The sequence below is a fragment of the Colletes gigas genome, unplaced genomic scaffold (genome assembly GCF_013123115.1).
Source record: "Colletes gigas isolate AHSC1104 unplaced genomic scaffold, ASM1312311v1 Colletes_gigas_Sc00020, whole genome shotgun sequence".
Taxonomy (NCBI): Eukaryota; Metazoa; Arthropoda; class Insecta; order Hymenoptera; family Colletidae; genus Colletes; species Colletes gigas.
Window position 1 is genome coordinate 725,289 of NW_025106649.1, and position 19,662 is coordinate 744,950.

General features: G+C 36.1%; 1 protein-coding gene across 4 annotated transcripts in view; it reads left to right on the plus strand.

Moving 5' to 3' along the window:
- Positions 1-19,662, plus strand: part of LOC122400787 (protein crumbs) — a 50,948-nt gene that overhangs the window by 12,829 nt on the left and 18,457 nt on the right. For all 4 annotated transcript variants that reach the window (XM_043402447.1, XM_043402448.1, XM_043402450.1 and 1 more), the window contains exons 2-3: positions 18,238-18,608; positions 19,246-19,426. In XM_043402447.1, the coding sequence (XP_043258382.1) occupies positions 18,238-18,608; positions 19,246-19,426 (552 nt within the window). The remainder of the gene's footprint in view (positions 1-18,237; positions 18,609-19,245; positions 19,427-19,662) is intronic.

A 19,662-nucleotide genomic window follows, 5' to 3' on the forward strand; every position in this document is an offset into this window, starting at 1 on the left:
TTATAGAGATCGCAGCCTTGCGTAGGTTACTGTGGATCATCTTTTTATCAGGTTGAGACTCTCGTGAAAATCACTGGCGGCCATTAAAGCGTTAATGTGACCGTACATCTTAACGTCTCAATGCTGATCTCTACCTTACCGGTACCTGACTTACGAGGGGGTCTTTCAGTCATGGAAATTGCTTTTGAAAAGATAGCAGGTGCAAGTTATAGTGTATACCTAGTATAAAAAAACCCCTAATAGGTTTCCTCGTAATCGGTCTTCGTTTTCAAGATATTTTGTTTTAAAGTTTGGTAACCATGACGATCCTGCACTCGAGACGATTCTCTTTTCCGCTTAGTTTTCGCGTCATCCTTTGCTTGGAGTGTCACACTCGTTGTCAGACACCAGAGTACGTCCCCTTTTCTCTAGAGTATCCTTCTTCCTGCGACCGACACGCCTGTCCTACGAAGGCGTCGGCACTCGCGTCACCCGAAACACAAAAGAATCGCTATGGCGGCTCTCGTCGTCGGTATTCTTTTTTTTCTTTTTCCTTTTGGAACGCGTCATTGTCAAAGGTAAGCCGGAAAACAATGGCGGGCGACACGTACATGTAAACGTGCATTTATTTCAATACGCTCGCAATTTACACACTACGACGACCGATACAAATCTCAGGCGTCATTATACTTGGTCCGTCCACGGCGCACTTCGTTAAAATATTTGGCACGCTACCAGGTCCGCATCTGTAGCGCATGATCAAAAAATGGGCGCCCGTGGAAGAGAGGCTTTTTGCATTTCGGCCCATTTTCCCTCCCAAATGGATTTTTTTATCGAATTTCCCAGCGACGGAAGCGCGCCGCGGCGGACATCGATTTTTCTCCTCGTATTAGGTTTACTCAAAAGTCATTTTAAGAGCGGAAGAGCAATGACGAAATTACTCTCGGCGGGCCATCGAAGTGATTCTGATGAAATTTCTTTTAAAATATCGTAAATAAAAGGACGGAAAGGAACATTCGTTTCGTTCAATTGTAGATATTAAATTTGTTCTTCTTTGAAACGGGAAGAAAGATGAAAAGAGTTTTCCAAACATCCAGACTAGGATATCCTATTAAGAAATCTTTACTGCTGTCTCGTGTTTTCAAAATGGCAGTCGATCGAGATGCATATACCATTTGCTCTTGAGGACTCCGTCGACTGTGAAAAGGGGGATGAACATTTCTCTCGTTCAACCGTAAATATTAAATCTGTTCTTCTTTGAAACGAGAGGAAAGAACAAAAGACTTTTCCAAACTATTGAACCAGGATACCCTGTTAAGAAATCTACTGCTGTCTTCTGTTTTTAAAATGACAATCCGTCTGCTCTCGAGAGTTCCGTCGATTTGTGAAAAGGAAGAAAACGTTTGTCTCGTTCAATCGTGGATATTAAATCTGGTTTTCTTTCGAACGAGAATAGCGATCTTGCGTTTTCAAAATGGTGGTCGATCGAGATGCAACAATCGAAAAAGGAGTATGTGTAGCTTCATGGTCACGACCCCGACAGTGTTCTCGCGGAGGCTTCGGTCGGGTAGCGATTTCACGGGTCGTTGTCGTGGCTTCGGGTCGGTCACTGATCCACAACGATGATCCTGAGAAGCCGTGGTAAAAGTTTATACCGTTACGAGAGGGAGATGTCGTGCGGCGAATATACGCAGTGCTGGCCGAAACGTGCTCTCGAGACATCGCGCAGAACCGGAAGCTCTAGCAACGCGAGTCTCCTTTGGTATTACACCGATGGACAGTAAATTATTCCTAGGCCTTTGTCCGAGCCTTTTTTTTCGATGACAGCGATGGTTCCTGTCGGGACTTGGGTCGTTCCTATTCCCGAGCACGTTTCCCCAGCCTTTTCTTTTACCATTATTGTGCAAAATGCCCCGGACGAAGGTTAAGAACGATAAAGTTACCGCAGGATGGGTCAGAAATTCGTTACGCGATGAAAATAATTGACCAATTTCACTGAGAACCATCCCTAAGGAAACGTTCAATATTTAGTATACGTATATTATTTTATAGCATTCATTATTTACAATTTTACAAGTATTATGTGATTTTTTTTAGATTTAAAAAAAAGTTTTCAACAAAATTATAAAATTTCAAATCGTTCTAAAAAAAATTATTTTCAATTACAGGGGTCAGTTACAATCATTTTTGGTCGATAGACATACCACCGAAATCCTACCCACTTTCGAGAAAAAAATTCCTTACCGAAAATATAATATGCGGAGAGAAATGTTTTGTTTAATTTCATTTTCTGTGTCACTTTCTCTTGTGTTTATTTCTATAATCTGCTGGTAATGTTACGAGTGACACGAAAAAACAGTAGATGTAGGTATAGTCTAATTATCCGACATTGCCTCAATCCTAAGTATGTCGGATAATCGGAATTTAATTGTATTATGTAATTTTTTTTTTGGGATTGAAACTCAGTACAAGTTTAAAATGTCGGTCATCGGTGATCATCATCGTAATAAACGTGCCAAGCAATTATCAGATTTAAGTACCTATATTTATTTACGCTATTAATAAGCGATATTTTACGGAGTGCACCGGCGACAGAGTTAAAAGGAAAAGTTTCGTTAAAAATGGCGCCCGTGGTCAGCGTGCGAAAGTTATTTTCAATTGTATTATAAAAACTTCCGCCGCTGGATCGCGTCTGACTTTTACTGGAATTTCATAAATCATAAACGCAATTCACAAGCCAGTGAAAACGAAAGAGGTTTCGCGCATATATCCTGAAGTTTGCATTTCGAAAATCAAGATTATTTCTGCGCATCGAGCTCGCCCTTACGACGATCGATTACATCGTTAACATTGTTAATACTGTTACCTTCACCGACGTCATCCTTCGAAGGACTTCATGGCACAGTTGCCAGTACATGTAACGCGCTACACGAATAAAAGTTGCGTATTTCCTGCAATTACCGTTTCTCCTAATTAACTACTACCTTAACGTGCAATTTCGAGGAGTGTATGTCGATTTACATCCTGCAGCCATTTATTGCGCTTCAACTAGAAACCTATAAAGTAGCATCAGATATTTCCATAACCTTGTATTCATAAAACTTCATTCGCACGATTCGATCGATACTTGTATCGTCAGTTTATTCCAAAATTTTGTTAACACTTCCTTCGTTTTTGGAATAATTCTTTCGTAACTTCGTATAATTTTCTCAGAGTAAAGAATGCACAAAAAGGTTGCACGCGTTAAGAATAATAAGAAAAGGACCTTTTGTTCGTCGTAAATCGCCAGCGAATCGCGACGGGGAGAGACTAGCGCAATTTGCTCGCAATTATTTTTTCCCAGGATTAAATGTCGCGTCGTCGTGCCGCTTTCCATGCATAATTCTCTTTTTTCCCCCCCCCTTCATTCGCGGAATCTCTCTTGCACACGTCGATACGCGTCCATCCAGCGTATTATGCAATCGATGCATGTCAATCGAGGCGCGTCCACTCGCGATAAATCCCGCACGCACAATAAAGTTGCGGTATTCTCTTGACCTGACCTACCGGATGCTAAGCCCTTCGCTTCTCTTTCACCCTTTTCTCCATTTGTGCCTAACCGCCTCGCGTTTTGCCGTCTCCGATTGCTCCGCCCCCTTTTTCCATTTCGAGTTTCACCCTTCGTGGAGCGTATATACTATATACCAACGTGTATACCGTCTTTCTGTCCCGAGGACGACGGTTTTGCTTTATCCTGGCCATCGCGTTTATGGTCGGGGAATGTTGACGACGCCGTGAGAACCACTGTTGAAATGAATGAGACCCATTCACCGATCCGTGGAGCCGATCGCGGCAGCCGGTCTGCGCGACGTAATTCGATAGGAATGCATTTTCCTACGAGAAAACAGGACTGGCCCGAAGGGTGGAATTAACGTTTGGATACTTTCCTTGAAAATTAGCGACGCCAACGGTCGCTGAGACGAGCAACATTTTTGTCTGGATGGTCAGGAGCGAATATTCTGCTAATCAACGAGTTCTTTTTCGGGCTCATATTTTACGAGCCTTCAAAAGTAACAATATTTTATCAACCCTTCTATAAATGACTTCAAAAATTGTGTTTTAAAATAATAAGAATCTTGATAATATAAGATTATTTTTTAGGGGGAAAAAATTATACAGGGTGTTCGGCCGCCCCTGGGAAAAATTTTAAGACGAAAATCAAGAATATCAATTTTTTGACTGAGGTTTCGTTAAAAAGTTACTAAAAAATTTCAAATCATTCTGAAAAAATTATTTTTGGTTGCGGAAGACAGTTAGAATCATTTTTTATGAATACATATACCCCCAAAATCCTACTCAGTTTCGAAAAAAAATTCAAGTAGGTGTTGAAAGTTTTAGGTAAAAAAAAAAGAATTTCGAATCGTCTTGAAAAAATTATTTATAGTTGCAGGGGTTAATGACAAGCATTTTTGGTCAACAGACATATCCCCGCAATCCTACTCAGTTTCGAGAAAAAAATTCCTATCCCTGCTGAAATTTTTTGGCGAAATTGAAAAGTTTCAAATCGTTCTAAAAAAATTATTTCCTGTCATGGGGGTTAATCACAATCATTTTTGGTGAATGGATATAACCTCGAAATCCTACCCACTGTCGAGAAAAAAATTCGAGTAGGTATGAAATTTTTCGTCGAAATTAAAAAATTTCAAATCGTTGTAAAAAAATTATTTTTGGTTGAGGGGGTCAATTATAATCATTTTTGGTCAATATACATACTCTCGAAATCCTACTCAGTTTCGAGAAAAAAATTCCCGACCGAAAATATAATTTCTGGCCAGAAATATCTGCAGGAATTTTCATGCGAATCTTTAAAACGTCATAACTTCTGAACGGATTGAACGATTTTAATGTTCCACAAAGCAAACAACGCGTATTTTAGTGGAGAATATGTAGAGATTATGAAAATGTTGGAAAAGTTGTTCCTTAACCCCGTAAAGTGAGAAAAACCCCATATAACTCGTCCAATTTTCAAACAGCCATAAATCCTGCAATAGTGAATATATTTCAATGAAACTTTTTTTGGAAGTAAAGCTCATGAGTACCTACAAAAAAGTATTAAACAACTTTTTTGTCGGGCGACAAACAAAATTATTAAAAATCAAAAACGAATTTTTAGGGAAAATCGATAGGTGCCTAAATTTTTCGGTGCAAAAAAAAAATTTTAAATCGTTCGGGAAAAATTATTTTCGGTTGCGGGGGTCAATTACAATCATTTTTGGTCATTACACATACCCTCCAAATCCTACCCACTTTCGAGAAAAAAATTCGAGAAGTTGTGAAATTTTTCGACAAAATTAAAAAATTTCAGATCGTTCTGAAAGAATTATTTTCAATTGCAAGGGTTGATTACAATTATTTTTGGTTATTACACATACCCCCGAAATCCTGCGCATTTTCGAGAAAAAAATTCAATACTGACGGAACTTTAAACGTCAATAACTTTTTAACGAAGCCTCCATCAACAAATTGGTATTCTTGATTTTCGTCCTATTTTGACCTCTAGAATCTCCCATTACAATTTTTCCCAGGGGTGGCTGAACACCCTGTATAAGTATATTTACGTACAAAGAATTAAATTTATCGTTTATTCTGTGTTAACGATTCACAAAACACAAATATAGAATACAAGAGATATTAAAAATAATTTTCTTGGGCCACTTTTATAATCGCCAACACAAATGTATATATTAGGATTGCTTTATATCGAAGCACAGTAGAAAAGTGGGGTTTATATTAGAGGAAATAGGAAAGAATAAAACAACCAATTGCACGAATAAAAAGAGTGTAGGAATCTATGGAGCGTATATTGACTGAGAGGAAATTAAAATAGGAGACGGATAATATATACAGGGTGACGTAAATTTAATCTGGTTTTGACAATTTAACAAAAAAATGTGAAAAAGGATACTTTCGCAAGCTTTATATACAGTACTAAATTCTTCACTGGATACCAATGAGCTTTTGTTTCAAACATTTTTTCGTCAAACTGTCAGTCCCAGCTCAAATATCGTGGCGATCGATTCACGGCTCTCCTTGTATAATAGAGTATCACTTACGTATACGTTGCTTCCGTATTATAGTGCACAAATAGTATATACATTTGTTTGTTCTACATATTTCATTCGATGTATTTGCACAGTGTAGTTTACCCATCTCAGAATGTTAAAGTCTCTTAAATAAGCAATGGTAATAAAATTACCAATGGTAGTAAAACTTGAGCAATAAAATTGTTTATCGTTTTCTTGTATTATAAATTTAAGATTTACCTAAAAATAGCCAACATACTTATGGATGAAACGTAATCAATATTTACATCGATAAATTGTTTAATCGAATGCTCTTCCAAGAGTAAAACAAATTTTGTTATTTTAATTTCCCATATTAAATGCAATTCCACAAGGTTTTAAAAGCACAATTACTAGCAAAATGCTTCTCTTCTATAGCATGAAATTTTTCTATGTTCTGGACTTACGTGTCCGACATTTTAGATTTGGATCAAAGAAATCATGTCGATACTGTCTACACTAATTTCACGAAGACATTGTATAGAGTTGATCAATACAGTACTTACAGGGCCGCATCGTGCAAGTGTGCAGGTTGTTCACCGCACAAGGGTGGCTGATAAACAGTGGGAGGTGCATTCAGATCGATTAGCTGAAAGTTAAAATTTTATTTTCAACTTGACCATCTCTCTTCAGTCTTTAATATTTATAAAATTAAATTTAATAATTTACACCCATTCGTGCTATAAGATCTCTATTTTATTGTACTCTAAAATCATTCTTTTTGCTTTTTTTCTGCTGTTTTCTGCTTTTTGTTATTCCTGGATCGTTTCTCAGAAGTTCTTATAGAAGTTTCGTCCACTGTATGTGAAAGGACCAAAACTAGCATGGTTCTGGTTGGCAGCAATGTCAACATTTGCACTCGCGTGGCAAACCCTAACGTAGCCTTTTGAGTTACCAAGCCACACAGAGTACATTTGAAGATAATATTAGTCGGAGAATTCTATTCAGATATTAAAAAAATGCAGATGAATATGATCTAGTCGACTGATGTCTTGTTTCGATCTACTATTGTGCGTCGACATGTGACAGAAATTAAAACATCGATCGAGATCTTAGATAACGCATGTTCACCTGTGGGGCCAATTAAAATTGCAGTCAACGACGTTGGAGCCAAACTATCTTGCAATAAATAGACACAAATTGATGCTGTGTTATAAGACAGTCGTAATTTTAATTTTGCAACTTACAAAATAAATTTACCCAAAATTTACGCAAAGATGATCGATTTGGCGCGTACGTGGAGGAGGAGGGCGCATAAAGGGAAGAAGGAGAGGGCGAACGAAAATTCGTAGCAGCAAGGGGAGCATTCATAACTGCTCGACGGATCAGCGATTTTGCCGCGAAAGAGCCTAAAGGCGAGGATCGGCGTGGGAACCGTTTGCGTTCAGCCGGCAGAACGGACTCCGATTTCCATCGCAACGATCTTCCCAGCCCGTACCGCGCGCCTTTCAATTTTGTTTACATGTAAATAATCACATAATCGCTCCGCGGGCTGAAAAATGCTCGCTCTTTGCGTCTGAAAGCACGTTTTACCGTCCGTCCCATTCCGCGTCTGACATTTCTGCGTCGTTTATGGAAACCGAGCACCGCCCGAGCACTAGGTCGGGATCGTTAAGTTGGTCAGCTGTGGCCCTAAAATTCCGGTGAATTGAAATTCCACGGTGTAGCGACTCAAGCTCCAGGCAACGATCGAGGCAAACAACAGTATACATATGCGGGAAGTGGGCGTAAATGGTCGCGACCGTACCGAGATACGTGTATGCAACGTGGACACGGCTCAGCGAAGATAGAACAATTGCTATAGTCTTGGAAAATATCGAGAATTATGTTTCGTATAAGAAGTAGAAAATGTTTCTATTTGCAAAGTTCAATTGTCTCGGATTAAGATTTAGCGACCCCTTTCTCAGGATGCTTTAGTTTTTTTAAATAAAGGTTCGACGCTGCGAATTGTTTCGAATCTTTATTCTGGATTTAAGTTCCCATGTTCATTAAGGTACTCGTGTACCGAGCCTAGTTATTCGAGAGTTATAACACTTTGAACTATTAAAGGAATTTATTGAAGACAGTCAAGTAATAATATCGCAATGGTTTGTAATGTAACGTGAGAATTTTCTGTTCGAACCGATATCAACTTTCAAACGAAATGTATTCTTAATAGGAATCAATGCTTGTATTGAATTTGTTAAAAACAGTCAAGTAATAACATTGCAAACTTATGATTTTTAATGTAACATGAGAACTTTCTATTCGAACCAATGCAAACTTTCAAACGAAACATATTCTTGATGAGAATTAATGCTCGTATTAATATAATTTTATATAATCGCTAGCTCGAACACTATTATATAACGTTTCAAAATTATTTTCGATATGAACAAACTTCCAGTATTTTTCTTCTAAAAACTTTACCAGTACTACGTTATATCGAACAAAATTCAGTAAAATACATTTGAGGAGGATTTTTAATCAATAATGAATGAACCAACTAGCAATTGAACTACCAGTTTTAGTTCCAGATTTTGCTGCACATTTAGTTTCACAAAGGAGTGGAATGTAAATTTGAAAACAGAAGGGATATTCAAAATATATACATTTGCGTGTAAATGGATCGAGTAAAGACTATTAGGATTACAATAGGATACGCAAAGCGTACAGATACTAACAGCTATTGTTGAATATCATAAGCATCGGTTGTTCTACATGCAATCAAAAGCTAGCAGTCGAACAATTTTCGCCTGCAGAAACACTTTGCCTGCGCCATTAAATACCAGTGGCGCAAGTAGCAATTCTGCGGCCAGCATGCTAAAATGCTGAGACACCTTTTAGAGGAAAGTTAATCTTTCCTTTTAAATCTCGCATAATATTAGCCAAAAGTGGTGTTTAATTTTTGAGAGAAAATATCTAACAGCGCTTGCGAAGCTATAGTAATATATTCCGCAAAATTTCAGCATAAAATATTTCTGCTAACACAGTTGAATGACTTCGTAACATTAATAAGTTCGGTTGCAAGTATAAACTGAATATATTTATTAATTTAAAGATTTTAAACGGCCTTATTTTTTATTTTATAATGTATACTGTATCTTGTATCGACGAAAGTGAGGGAAAAAGATTGTTTGAAGAAAATCAGGTCATGTTTACCGTGTTTCTTAGTACCAACGGTTTACGATGTACTAATTTAGTGCACTCGTTTCGAGATAAGAAACGAAACACAACACTTCAAAAACTGAATGTCGGTCAATTGCTATCGCCAGAGTACACGTTTTGTCACACAAAAAGAATTTTAATCGCGCATACAACAGGCATGTCAAACACGTGATCCAATCTATTCGATTCTACGTTCCCTTTGACATTTTTATTAATTTTCATTTTCCCTTGTTACGCGTGGTTTTGTCATTTACAATGAAATCTGTGGCTGGATCCTACTGCGTTTACGCAAACAATTTTTCTTCAATTTTAATAATGAAAATCAGTTTCGATTATCGCTATAAATATTGCAATATAAAAAAAATCAAAACTCAGGAATGTAATCACGATGCCTAATTTTTTTTGATTGCACGAAAATTTTATTTGGACCGACTAAAATTGTCAGGTGACACGAGTACATTTTTATTTGCAGCCCTGATGGAGTGTTGCGTGTTTGTGACATCTGGTTGCGTCAAAATACAAGTGATTTCGAAAGGAGAAATCATTTTTAAAACAGGAATCGTGTATAGAAAAGTCCGTTTTAATTAATGGAATTGTGAGAAAACAACTATTGGGCAAACAAAAGTATGATCTTCTGTATCTCAAGTTTATTGTACTTTTTCAATTATAATTCTTGTCTTTTCAATAAACTTCCATTATTTATTCGTAAGTGGACTTTTAAAATTAATTTATCATATGGTAAAGATTTTTTATTTTTTTTTAATGTATTGTGTATTTTGATGTGTTTGAAAGTATTGGCAGAAACATGACGGAAGTTGTACCATATTGGTAAAATTCCCAAGCTCGGTCTTGGAAAAGTGTAATTAACGATAAATGATACAACGAACAACTTTCTACGAGTAACCGACTGGTATGTCAATTATGCGAAGGAAATCTGACCGTAACGTTTCTGTTTCATTCTTATACAAGTAATTGTACATTTATAAACATGAGAACAGCGTTATTTTCACGCAGTTACGAACATGCACGAGTTTCTCTATGTTTACTATTACGCACATAAATTTTTCTTCTTCTTCCGCGGCCTACGTTCCGCCATTTGCAACTGAGTCACAAGGTTAACCTCCTCGATCCTGAATTGTTTTCGCGGTAGTAACCGTAATGGGAATGTCATCGTAAGTATAACGGCGATAGCAAATAGTAACGATCGACGATGAAAGAAGAATTATTATAAGTCTTCGTAAATACGAAACGTTTACGGGATTTCAAGGAGTCATTTATAGATACGAAAATCGAAACACATTTTATCAGTTTGTATCCTGGACGCTAAACGTACCGCCTTGACATAATAACTTGCAGCCGTAGGGAGTGCTTTTCGGTCCACTGGCACGTGGGAATTCAAGGATTACATTATTGAGACTACAACTGGCTGATACACGTTACAAGCGTTCTTTGCATCTATTGCAAAACTGAATACATGAGTCATCATGGCTATAACTCGTTTCTCGATGATAACTACACACGACGTTTTCTACGGGCGATCAACGCACGAGAGATTACTAAAAACACTCCAAAGTTCGTTTAATTGACTCTCCAATCATCGTATGTAATTCTAAAATATATTTTTTATTCCAAACTAACGTGTTAAATTTAACGAGTTTTCTACTGATTGGCTTGCCTATTTCTTTTTATTGTAAATTATTTATGTACCTAAAATGAATTCAACTTAGAGTAAAAAAATTTGAGGAAGTTGGATTCTCGTGCCATCGTCTAACGATTATGTCATTTTAAAATAGTTACGTTATATAACTGTTGAGTTTAAGCATCCTGGTAGAAATTCTTCGCTTTCACGATGATAAAGAAAAACGTTCAGAATTAAATTTTGATTCGTCTGGAGAGATTAATTTTTCCCACGTTTCTTCGGTTTGGTTCAACATGCTCTCGTTCTAATTGTGAACGAGCTTTCGTCCTGTTCCTTTTTTTTTTATCATAAGTGGTTTTTCCTAAGCCTTCTGGCATTTAGACTGAACGAGCCCATTTTTTACGACTCAACCGCACACCCGACCAGACTTCTATCCGGTGACAATTAAAAAATAATTTCTCGAACATTTAAATGATTATAAAAGTGGCTAAGAGAGGTTCAAATGGTTTCAAAACAATACCTACGAGGAATAACAAATAGAAAAAGAAATAACGAAGCTTTGATTGTTTAACGTTCGTAAAATTTTTATTTTAAATAAATAATTAAAATGCTTCTTTTATTTTGTTGGACAATGATTCCCAATCCTCCACTAAAAACGGTAAAATTCCCACTAAGAAACGGTGTTTTCGGCGGATCTGGAACGAAACGCCATATTTGTCTCGTTAATATCAATTAATTTTTATTCTCTCTTATCAGATTCGTTTTTTTCGTCAATGTGAAGGTCCCAAGGCTCGGTAATCTCCCATTGTACCCACCGCTGTTTCCATTTCTTTTCTTTTTTAAGATGACTTAAATTACAAGCGTAATCATTCATTCGTAATGCGTCCTATCATACCGTGTCGTTATAGGAACAATGTGAGAACCCAGAATTCAAACAACGACACGTACAAAAAAATATACAAAAGATGTAACCGACGATTAAATCACGACAGAATTATTCGTGCTCGGAATCTGAGGAAACAGCGGTAAGGTATCCTTAATTAAGATACTTATCGTGCTGAATCCTAAAGTTTTTTCACGATGCTCTCGCATAAGCGCACGCGACACGTTCCGGGATAAACCGTGCGGCAGGAACTCGCAAGTTTCTGTGTCTAGCATATCAAATACGCTCGCAGAAGGCGATAGAACTTCGAGCCAGAGATGGACAGAATTTCATTCGATTAACAGATGTCTAATAAAACCTCCCTAACGTATTCTTCGTCTAAACAAACGATTCTGATTACGAAAACGAAAGTTAAATTGAAATATTGGTTCTTCTAAAACACGAACAAAAGTAAAATTTGTACAATATTTAAAATTCTCTTCCTTTATTGTAAATTGTACAAAATCAACTACTTAAAATAATTCTTTAGGTGACACGATTACTATGTTTACTTGTCAAGCTGTATTATGTACTTGTCAATGATTATGAAGTTAATATATTCAAGCGTGTGCATTTGAAAAGTGAAGACAGCATTTTTAAACAGGAATAATCAGCATGTTTCGCAATTGTAATGTCAAATAAATTTACATATTGTTTTGTACATATCTTTGTTATTCTTTTTCGTGCAATATTGAAAGGAAATTCAAACTTTATTTTTGACGTATTTTATATTTTTTAAAAGATGAAAAGAAGAGAAAGATTTTGTCTTCGAATAGAAAATAATCTTGACATTATATCAAACTGCAATTTCACGGTATTTATTGCATAAAAGAAGTGTACATAAATTTTAGAAAAGTCTTCACCGCAGGAAACTCTTTAAGTACATTAAACGAAGGACTTCCCTTTGCAACTTCATAATATACTGAGAAAAGTGATTACGAAAGGTACTTTAAAGGAAATTATTCCTTAAAAGGAATATTACTGCGATTAAATCGGAATAATGTAAAGAGAAACGGTTTGTGGAAGGTCGTATTGAGACAATATAGAGAACAACCGGAAGTTACTAACCCCCTACTCCTTCGGGTCGACGAGACGCAACGGACGAATATGGTGACGTGTCTCTGGTTTAGCTGGCTCGGTTCAACGATGAGTCGGATAGAAAGACATCCTGTTTCGTAGCTTCGCCGGCATCGAAGTCTCCACTTCGCGCAGAAGTGTGGATGAACGTTTCTTAAAAGTTTACAAAGTTCTCGAAACTCACTGACTCAGTATAGACAAAGCAATGGAAATAAGGAAAATGGTTCTGACAAGAATCGAAGCGAACGAAGGTGATCCACGGAACAGTATTAATTTTTTTCTAACTATTAATAACGATTAAAAATCTATTTCTCCGTCTATAAAATGTAATATATCGATAAAAAGCTTACATTTCTTTCTATAATAAATCTTGGCTTCGATCTTCAAATTCATCGTGACTTTACTGATGGGACAAAATTTGGAATTAAGATATTTTAATTTAACTTTCATTTTGTTGAACGTTTTAGAGTCGTTCGAACGTTTATCGTACTTTTCTCCAAGCGTAAAGGAGGGATTTGAGAAAATTGAATTTAAGAGCGTGGAAGTATAGGGTTTAAATGTTGTTTACGAAGCGATAGCAGTTGAAATAAGTGTCGGTGGCGTTTAAGTTTTATTTGTATCCTTGTGTTACAAAACATGCGGTATTTAGTATCAAATTTTGAGCACGAAGGGCGTGTATGAAGTACGGAGAAGATGTCGAGCGAAACGTAAGGCCAGATAAGACACTGGTTTGTTAGTCAAACAACGCACGCGACTACCGTGTGCATTGCAGGAGGATCGAGTGTGCCGGGCGATAAACCGTGTTTGTTAGAATTCTCGGCAGCGCGTTCGTGCCTTTTAATATAATTAACAACAGTGTTATGCGACGATAACGATAGCTATTCTTTACCGACCCGTAAACGCGCTAAATACGAATGAAATATGCAACTGCTCAGAAATCGGGAAATTGGATTAACAAAACTATGAAAATAAAATGGAGCAAGAAATATCTCAGATTTCTTTGTAAATCTTGTATCTTTATGATAGCTTAGATAATATAAATTAGAATTCATAAACGAATGTTTCAAACGGTCATCCAGATTAGAGCTAGGTTTGAAACGAATTTAAAATTTTGATTCGTTGGTCGGGAACAAAATTTTCCTAACTCTGATATCGCCCATGGGCACGGTCCTGAACCTATTCTTCTTGCGTTAGCTGCTATCGTCGTACGTATCACCCACCTCACAAATGCTATGCATACATATAGTGCAGAGAGTATCTCGAGTGAACAGCTTCTCGCGGTACAACAAAGAAAATTATACCCAGCCAGGTAAGGCGTGGCAGCACTCGTCAGGCTCACGAAGCAGTTGAGTCATAATTTTAACTCATAGGTGAATACCGTCGGATGCACATCACGTAAAGAAACACATCTTCCTAAGTCCGACCTAATATACATATTACATGCGTCTATCTTTGTCCCCGGTGCATCCTTTGTGAGAGACTCGGCAGAAGCTTCAGATATTTTTTAAAAATTAAGAATTCTTACTGTTTTTTAATGTAATTTAACACGAAAATACATTCAACTTACATTTACTTTCATCAATTTTTGTATAAAAATAACGAGTTTATAAAATAAAAAAAGGAAAAGATATTCGACCCAATTACATAGATTCATGAATCAGAGTAAGAATATTTAATTTTTATTGCAAAGCACACCAAGAACACAGCCAAGAAAAGGAAGATGTTCAAGAATGACTAATAGTAGAAATCACTTTACCGCGATAAGACCTTAATACTTTACAGATATAAGAATACTATGCTACGAGTAATAATTACAAGCAGCAATTATGGTGTTATCTGATTACTTAATCGCAAGACTTGCTTGAAAGACACGTACCATTAGCAAATTTATTACAAAGATGGAAAGTTGTGAGTAACCTATTCAAAAACTATGGCTATTCAAAGCAGGAATAATAAAGAAGGCAAATTACAAAATAATAAAAAAAGATTTGTTCTGCCAAAGTTAATGCATATAAACTATATATTTCACGAATGAACTCTTTATAATTGAAAAAAGGCACTAGGGTTGGATTATTCACACGGAACACCAGTTTCGTTCCACCCCACCATTGCAAGCATAATAATGGGAAAGTATTCATTGTTAAAGTAGGAATTAAACTCGATATAGAAATGGAAAATTATGAATTAAAGCAACTTTCGCTGGCAGGGAAAATACAGTCCGTTTCGATCAACTTAAAAGCGTAAACTGAAATGTGATTTTCATAAAAAAAATTAGAAGCATTCATCCTTGAGTACGCTACTTTCCTGCAAATTCCTTCCAGAACGAAAGACATTCCACGCAATGAATTACAATTTCGCTGTTACTGTTTCCTTTTCATCGTGGTCTATAATTTACGACATGCTTTTGCAAGTTGTCACTGACGACTTACGTGCAACGGATTCTTCTTGTTAACGAGAATTCTCTTCTTCTGGTGGAATTCCGTCGTTATACTTTCTAACAGTAAACTCCTTTCTAACGTGCCGTGCAGACTCGTATTTTTCTCCTTTGTCTCATTGATCTCTCGTACGAGTCAAAGTCGTAAACTAATAAAAATGATTACAAAGACTTTTGCACCAGGAAGTAATTTCATCGATATGTTTACGCGAAGAACAACGTTCCAACCGGTTCCGCTTATAAGTTGAGTCAAGTTCAACTTTCTTATCTGCTTTTCTCGCGCCTTAAAACCTCCGAGACTTCTGTGGCTTCCGCTCCAATTTTTTTTTTTTCGAACGTTAAAAATAATGTTTCAGGATTTCTAATTGGTCACGGTACAAAGACGAGTGTTATAAATCATGCATCGTTTTTTCATAAACTGCAGAATGAAAATTCTGCTCTTTCTTTTTCGATGATCCATAATTTATTTTTATTCTAATCGTCGCGGAATCGTTGCAGCCATTTTTTCCGCCAGCTCGATACGCTCGGAGGGTAGACTAGACGTCTTGAATTATTTCAGAACGTAATCGAACGAGGCCAGACACGCGACGTTGACACTATCGAATTATAATGTCGTCTCTTGTGTTCCATATAGAGGCACAGAGTGGAACGAAATTATTAGACAAAAATGTTAACTAATAAGGTGGAGATAAGTAATTCGTTGAATGAAAATAAAAATTTGAATCGTAGAATGAAATATTTCGCGACGAATGGATAACAATTTAATTCGTTACAAATAAATTGCTCTGCATTGGTTTTATTGGTTATTGGTTATTTGAACAAATTCTTGTCCCTTTTCTGAATATCAATTTATCAAACGAGTATCGTTATTTCTCTTATAAAACTGCTATTTAAAATGATAGCTTATTTGACATTTTTCAATATATTCGTACACTAAATTTTTAAATACTGTTATAACACCTTACACGGTAGTCTCCATTGACCACAGTCTTACGCGAGCGTTTAAATACTCTCATGCATTATTTATTAGTCAGCATCGATCCTGCTGTGGATTCAGTGGACTTCATCGGCTACCATAAAAGTCCCCAATATTGTTATATTTCTGACACGCTCGTCTTCCATAAAAAAAGAAAAACTGCAAAAAATATTTCTTCGCGAGATTTTCATTATATTTGTTTTTGAAATTGCATATCACGCGCAAAAAGATTCATGAAATTAAAAAAAAAATAAATAAACGTATTTAGCATATCGAAAATTGTTCGAGCAAACAAACTAATCGTAAAAATTCGGTATTTATGGCATCTAAATTGGTGTTATGGCACAGTTTATAAAAAATAAGAGTAAAAAGAAAACCAACATCGATTGTACGAATACAAATATAAAATATGATCGGTCACCGGATAAATTAATTGCAGGCCGGGTAAATACGAACAACCTCTCGGATAATTGGTTGTTTATTTTATTAATAGCCATTCTCGCTTTATTGCAAACAAAATATTTTCACACGCGTATATCGATTTTAATCAATTGAAATGCAACGCTGTCGTACGTTATCTTGACCGAAACAGGAAACAACAACTGATAACTAAAATTGAAACAGACGTGAATCGATTGAAAACGTTAATGAATGTAAGATAAAGAAAACTTCGACTTCGAAAATTGTTTGTGACGTATAGAATTCTATTCGACTCGATGTAAATTCCACAGACGTCGTCAAATTATTTCGATCGTGCTACGAAATAGTTTATTATTTAATAAACATGCGTTACAAAAATCTAATTAATACTTTGCATGCTTGTTCTTTGCCTTAATTAAGTATTTAATGAAATTAGTTATACTTATTTACTAATCCAAGAGATCTATTTGTAATTTCTACAGCTTGTTGCCACGATTTTAATTAATTCTTGCCAGTTCAGCTTTCGTAATTGTCCATAAATTTTCTGTGAGGATCGTATCAAGATTTTCCACAGAAGTACATTCGTATCTTTTTTTATCTAAAAGCTTTCTTCAAATTCATTTAAAATATTTGGATATTTCCGTTTCCACGATAAAAGTTTTGATTTTATAGGAAGCAAAATTTTAGCGTGATTTACGATACTTGCAATGAAATTTGAGAGCATGCAATACATGGTAGCCACTTATTAGATGAACTTCCGTTATCCGAATGTTCAGCCATCCGAGCATTCTACTGTTCGAATGTTCTATTTTCTGAACAGAATATCCTTATAGAGAATCCTGTTCCTTATTGAAACATTCTTTCGTAACGGTAAAAATGAATTATTACAAAAATTTAGTATGGATAATAATGGCACACGAGTTGCATAATAACAGTACAATCGAACAACAAAAATTTCTTGCTTCTCTATTTGGAATCTTTCAAGCATTCGTGTTATTTAAAAAAAGATTTACAATTGAATGATTTGAACCGCAAATGCGTACAATTTGAAGTATCTTATGAAACCCAGGAACTAAAAAGCCTAAAATTCCTGAATATTAGATTTAGATTTTATAGAGCATACTGTTTCGTATTCCAAAGAATTTATCTCGCTCAGAGAAATAATTAGTCCATTATTCAAACATTTCTTTAACCGAAATCGATCAATTTTAAAAAGATTTATGCATAAATTATTGTCCATAATTTTTTTATGAACAAACGACTGTGCAAACATCGTTAAAATTCGAGCGCGATTAAGCATTCAAATTAAATGAAATTAAAATAGCCAACGGGGGCTGTATATTTGCATAATAAAAAATATGAAAATATTTGCAGAAAGTATGCAAAGTAAAAAGATGGATTTTTAAATCGCCTTAACGACGAAATAAATTCCGCAGTCCCGCTTTCCAATTTGTTTGCTTTAAAGCTGCCAGGATTTGCATGAACATCCGGTAATAGCGTGGTCGCGAGGTGTGTTAAAATGTTATAAAAATTTTATTTCAGTACTGACTAGCTTATTAGTGGTCACGGACGAGGCGCCGCAAGACATTAGGCACAAAAACTACGACGAGCATCCTCGGGAAGCATACTTCAACGGCTCGTCTTTTCTCAAGCTCGGCTCCTTCGTCTCGGTGCATAGGCATAGCGGCCTGAGCTTTCGAACCTGCGATGGCGGCCGACTTTTCATGCAGAAATACAAGGACGATTCCGTCAGTCTCGAAGTCACTCCGGACGGGCTCCTCTTTGTGGCCGTCGTCGATCAACAACGTTACAAAGCGAGGCTGAACGCCAGGTTGCTGAATAATGCCTGGCATAACGTGAATCTATTTTTTAGACTTGGAAATCTCACTTTAAACGCAGCTGGTCACACACAGGTAATCACGAACTCCTTGAAAATTTACAAGATCGGCCATCTTGATTTTTACTCGCAATCAGAGTGTTCCAAAAGTACACGTACAGTGACGGCCATTATTAATATTAAATTCTCTCGTTGGTAATATCGTATGAAAAAGGACATAAATCTATTGCAATTTTTTAATGTATATTCTATTGCAAATGTATAAGACCAGCCATCTTGATTTTTACTCACAATCAAAGTGTTCCAAAAGTACACGTACAGTGGCGGCCATTATTAATATTAAACTCTCTCATTTGTAATATCGTATAAAAAGAGCAATTTTTTAATGCATTTTCTATTGCAAATTTATAAGACCAGCCATCTTGATTTTTACTCACAATCAAAGTGTTCGAAAAGTACACGTACAGTGGCGGCCATTATTAACATTAGATCCTCTCGTTGATAGTATCGTATAAAAAGGATATAAATGAATTTCTATTACAGTTTAAGAACAAATGCAGAGTAACTTTTACTTAAATTAAATTTCGATATCCACAATTATATCATACATTATTTTAAGAAATAACATTTAGATCTTGTTAAGGAGTTATTCGTTTATAATTTGAATTGTTCCCGTTTTTGGTGCACCATTGATCGAAAAATTGTTTGCGTAGGTAATTGCTAATGCGACTTATAATGCTGCGATTCTCACGCTGCCCGACTACGACATGAATGATTCTCTCATTGTGGGAGAAGGATTCAGGGGATGCATCCTGCAAGGACCTGGTATACTTTTTAATGGTTCTATCAATAACGGAGCTGTCTTTGGACCCTGTCCCACGGATAGCAAAGGATGTAAGGATTTCAATATTAATCTAACGAAAATCCTAATACACTATGTATCTTAGGGAAAAAATGAACGTATTTACGATCAGTCAAGAAAGTCTCCATTCATTACACTTCAAAAATCTCGTACGATACGAACGATAGAAATGTTAACAAATCATATATAAATTATTTTCGATCGTCTGTATACATGTACTATCGTGTTTAATTTACCAAATAATGTTCTCAGACACTTATCGTTAAGA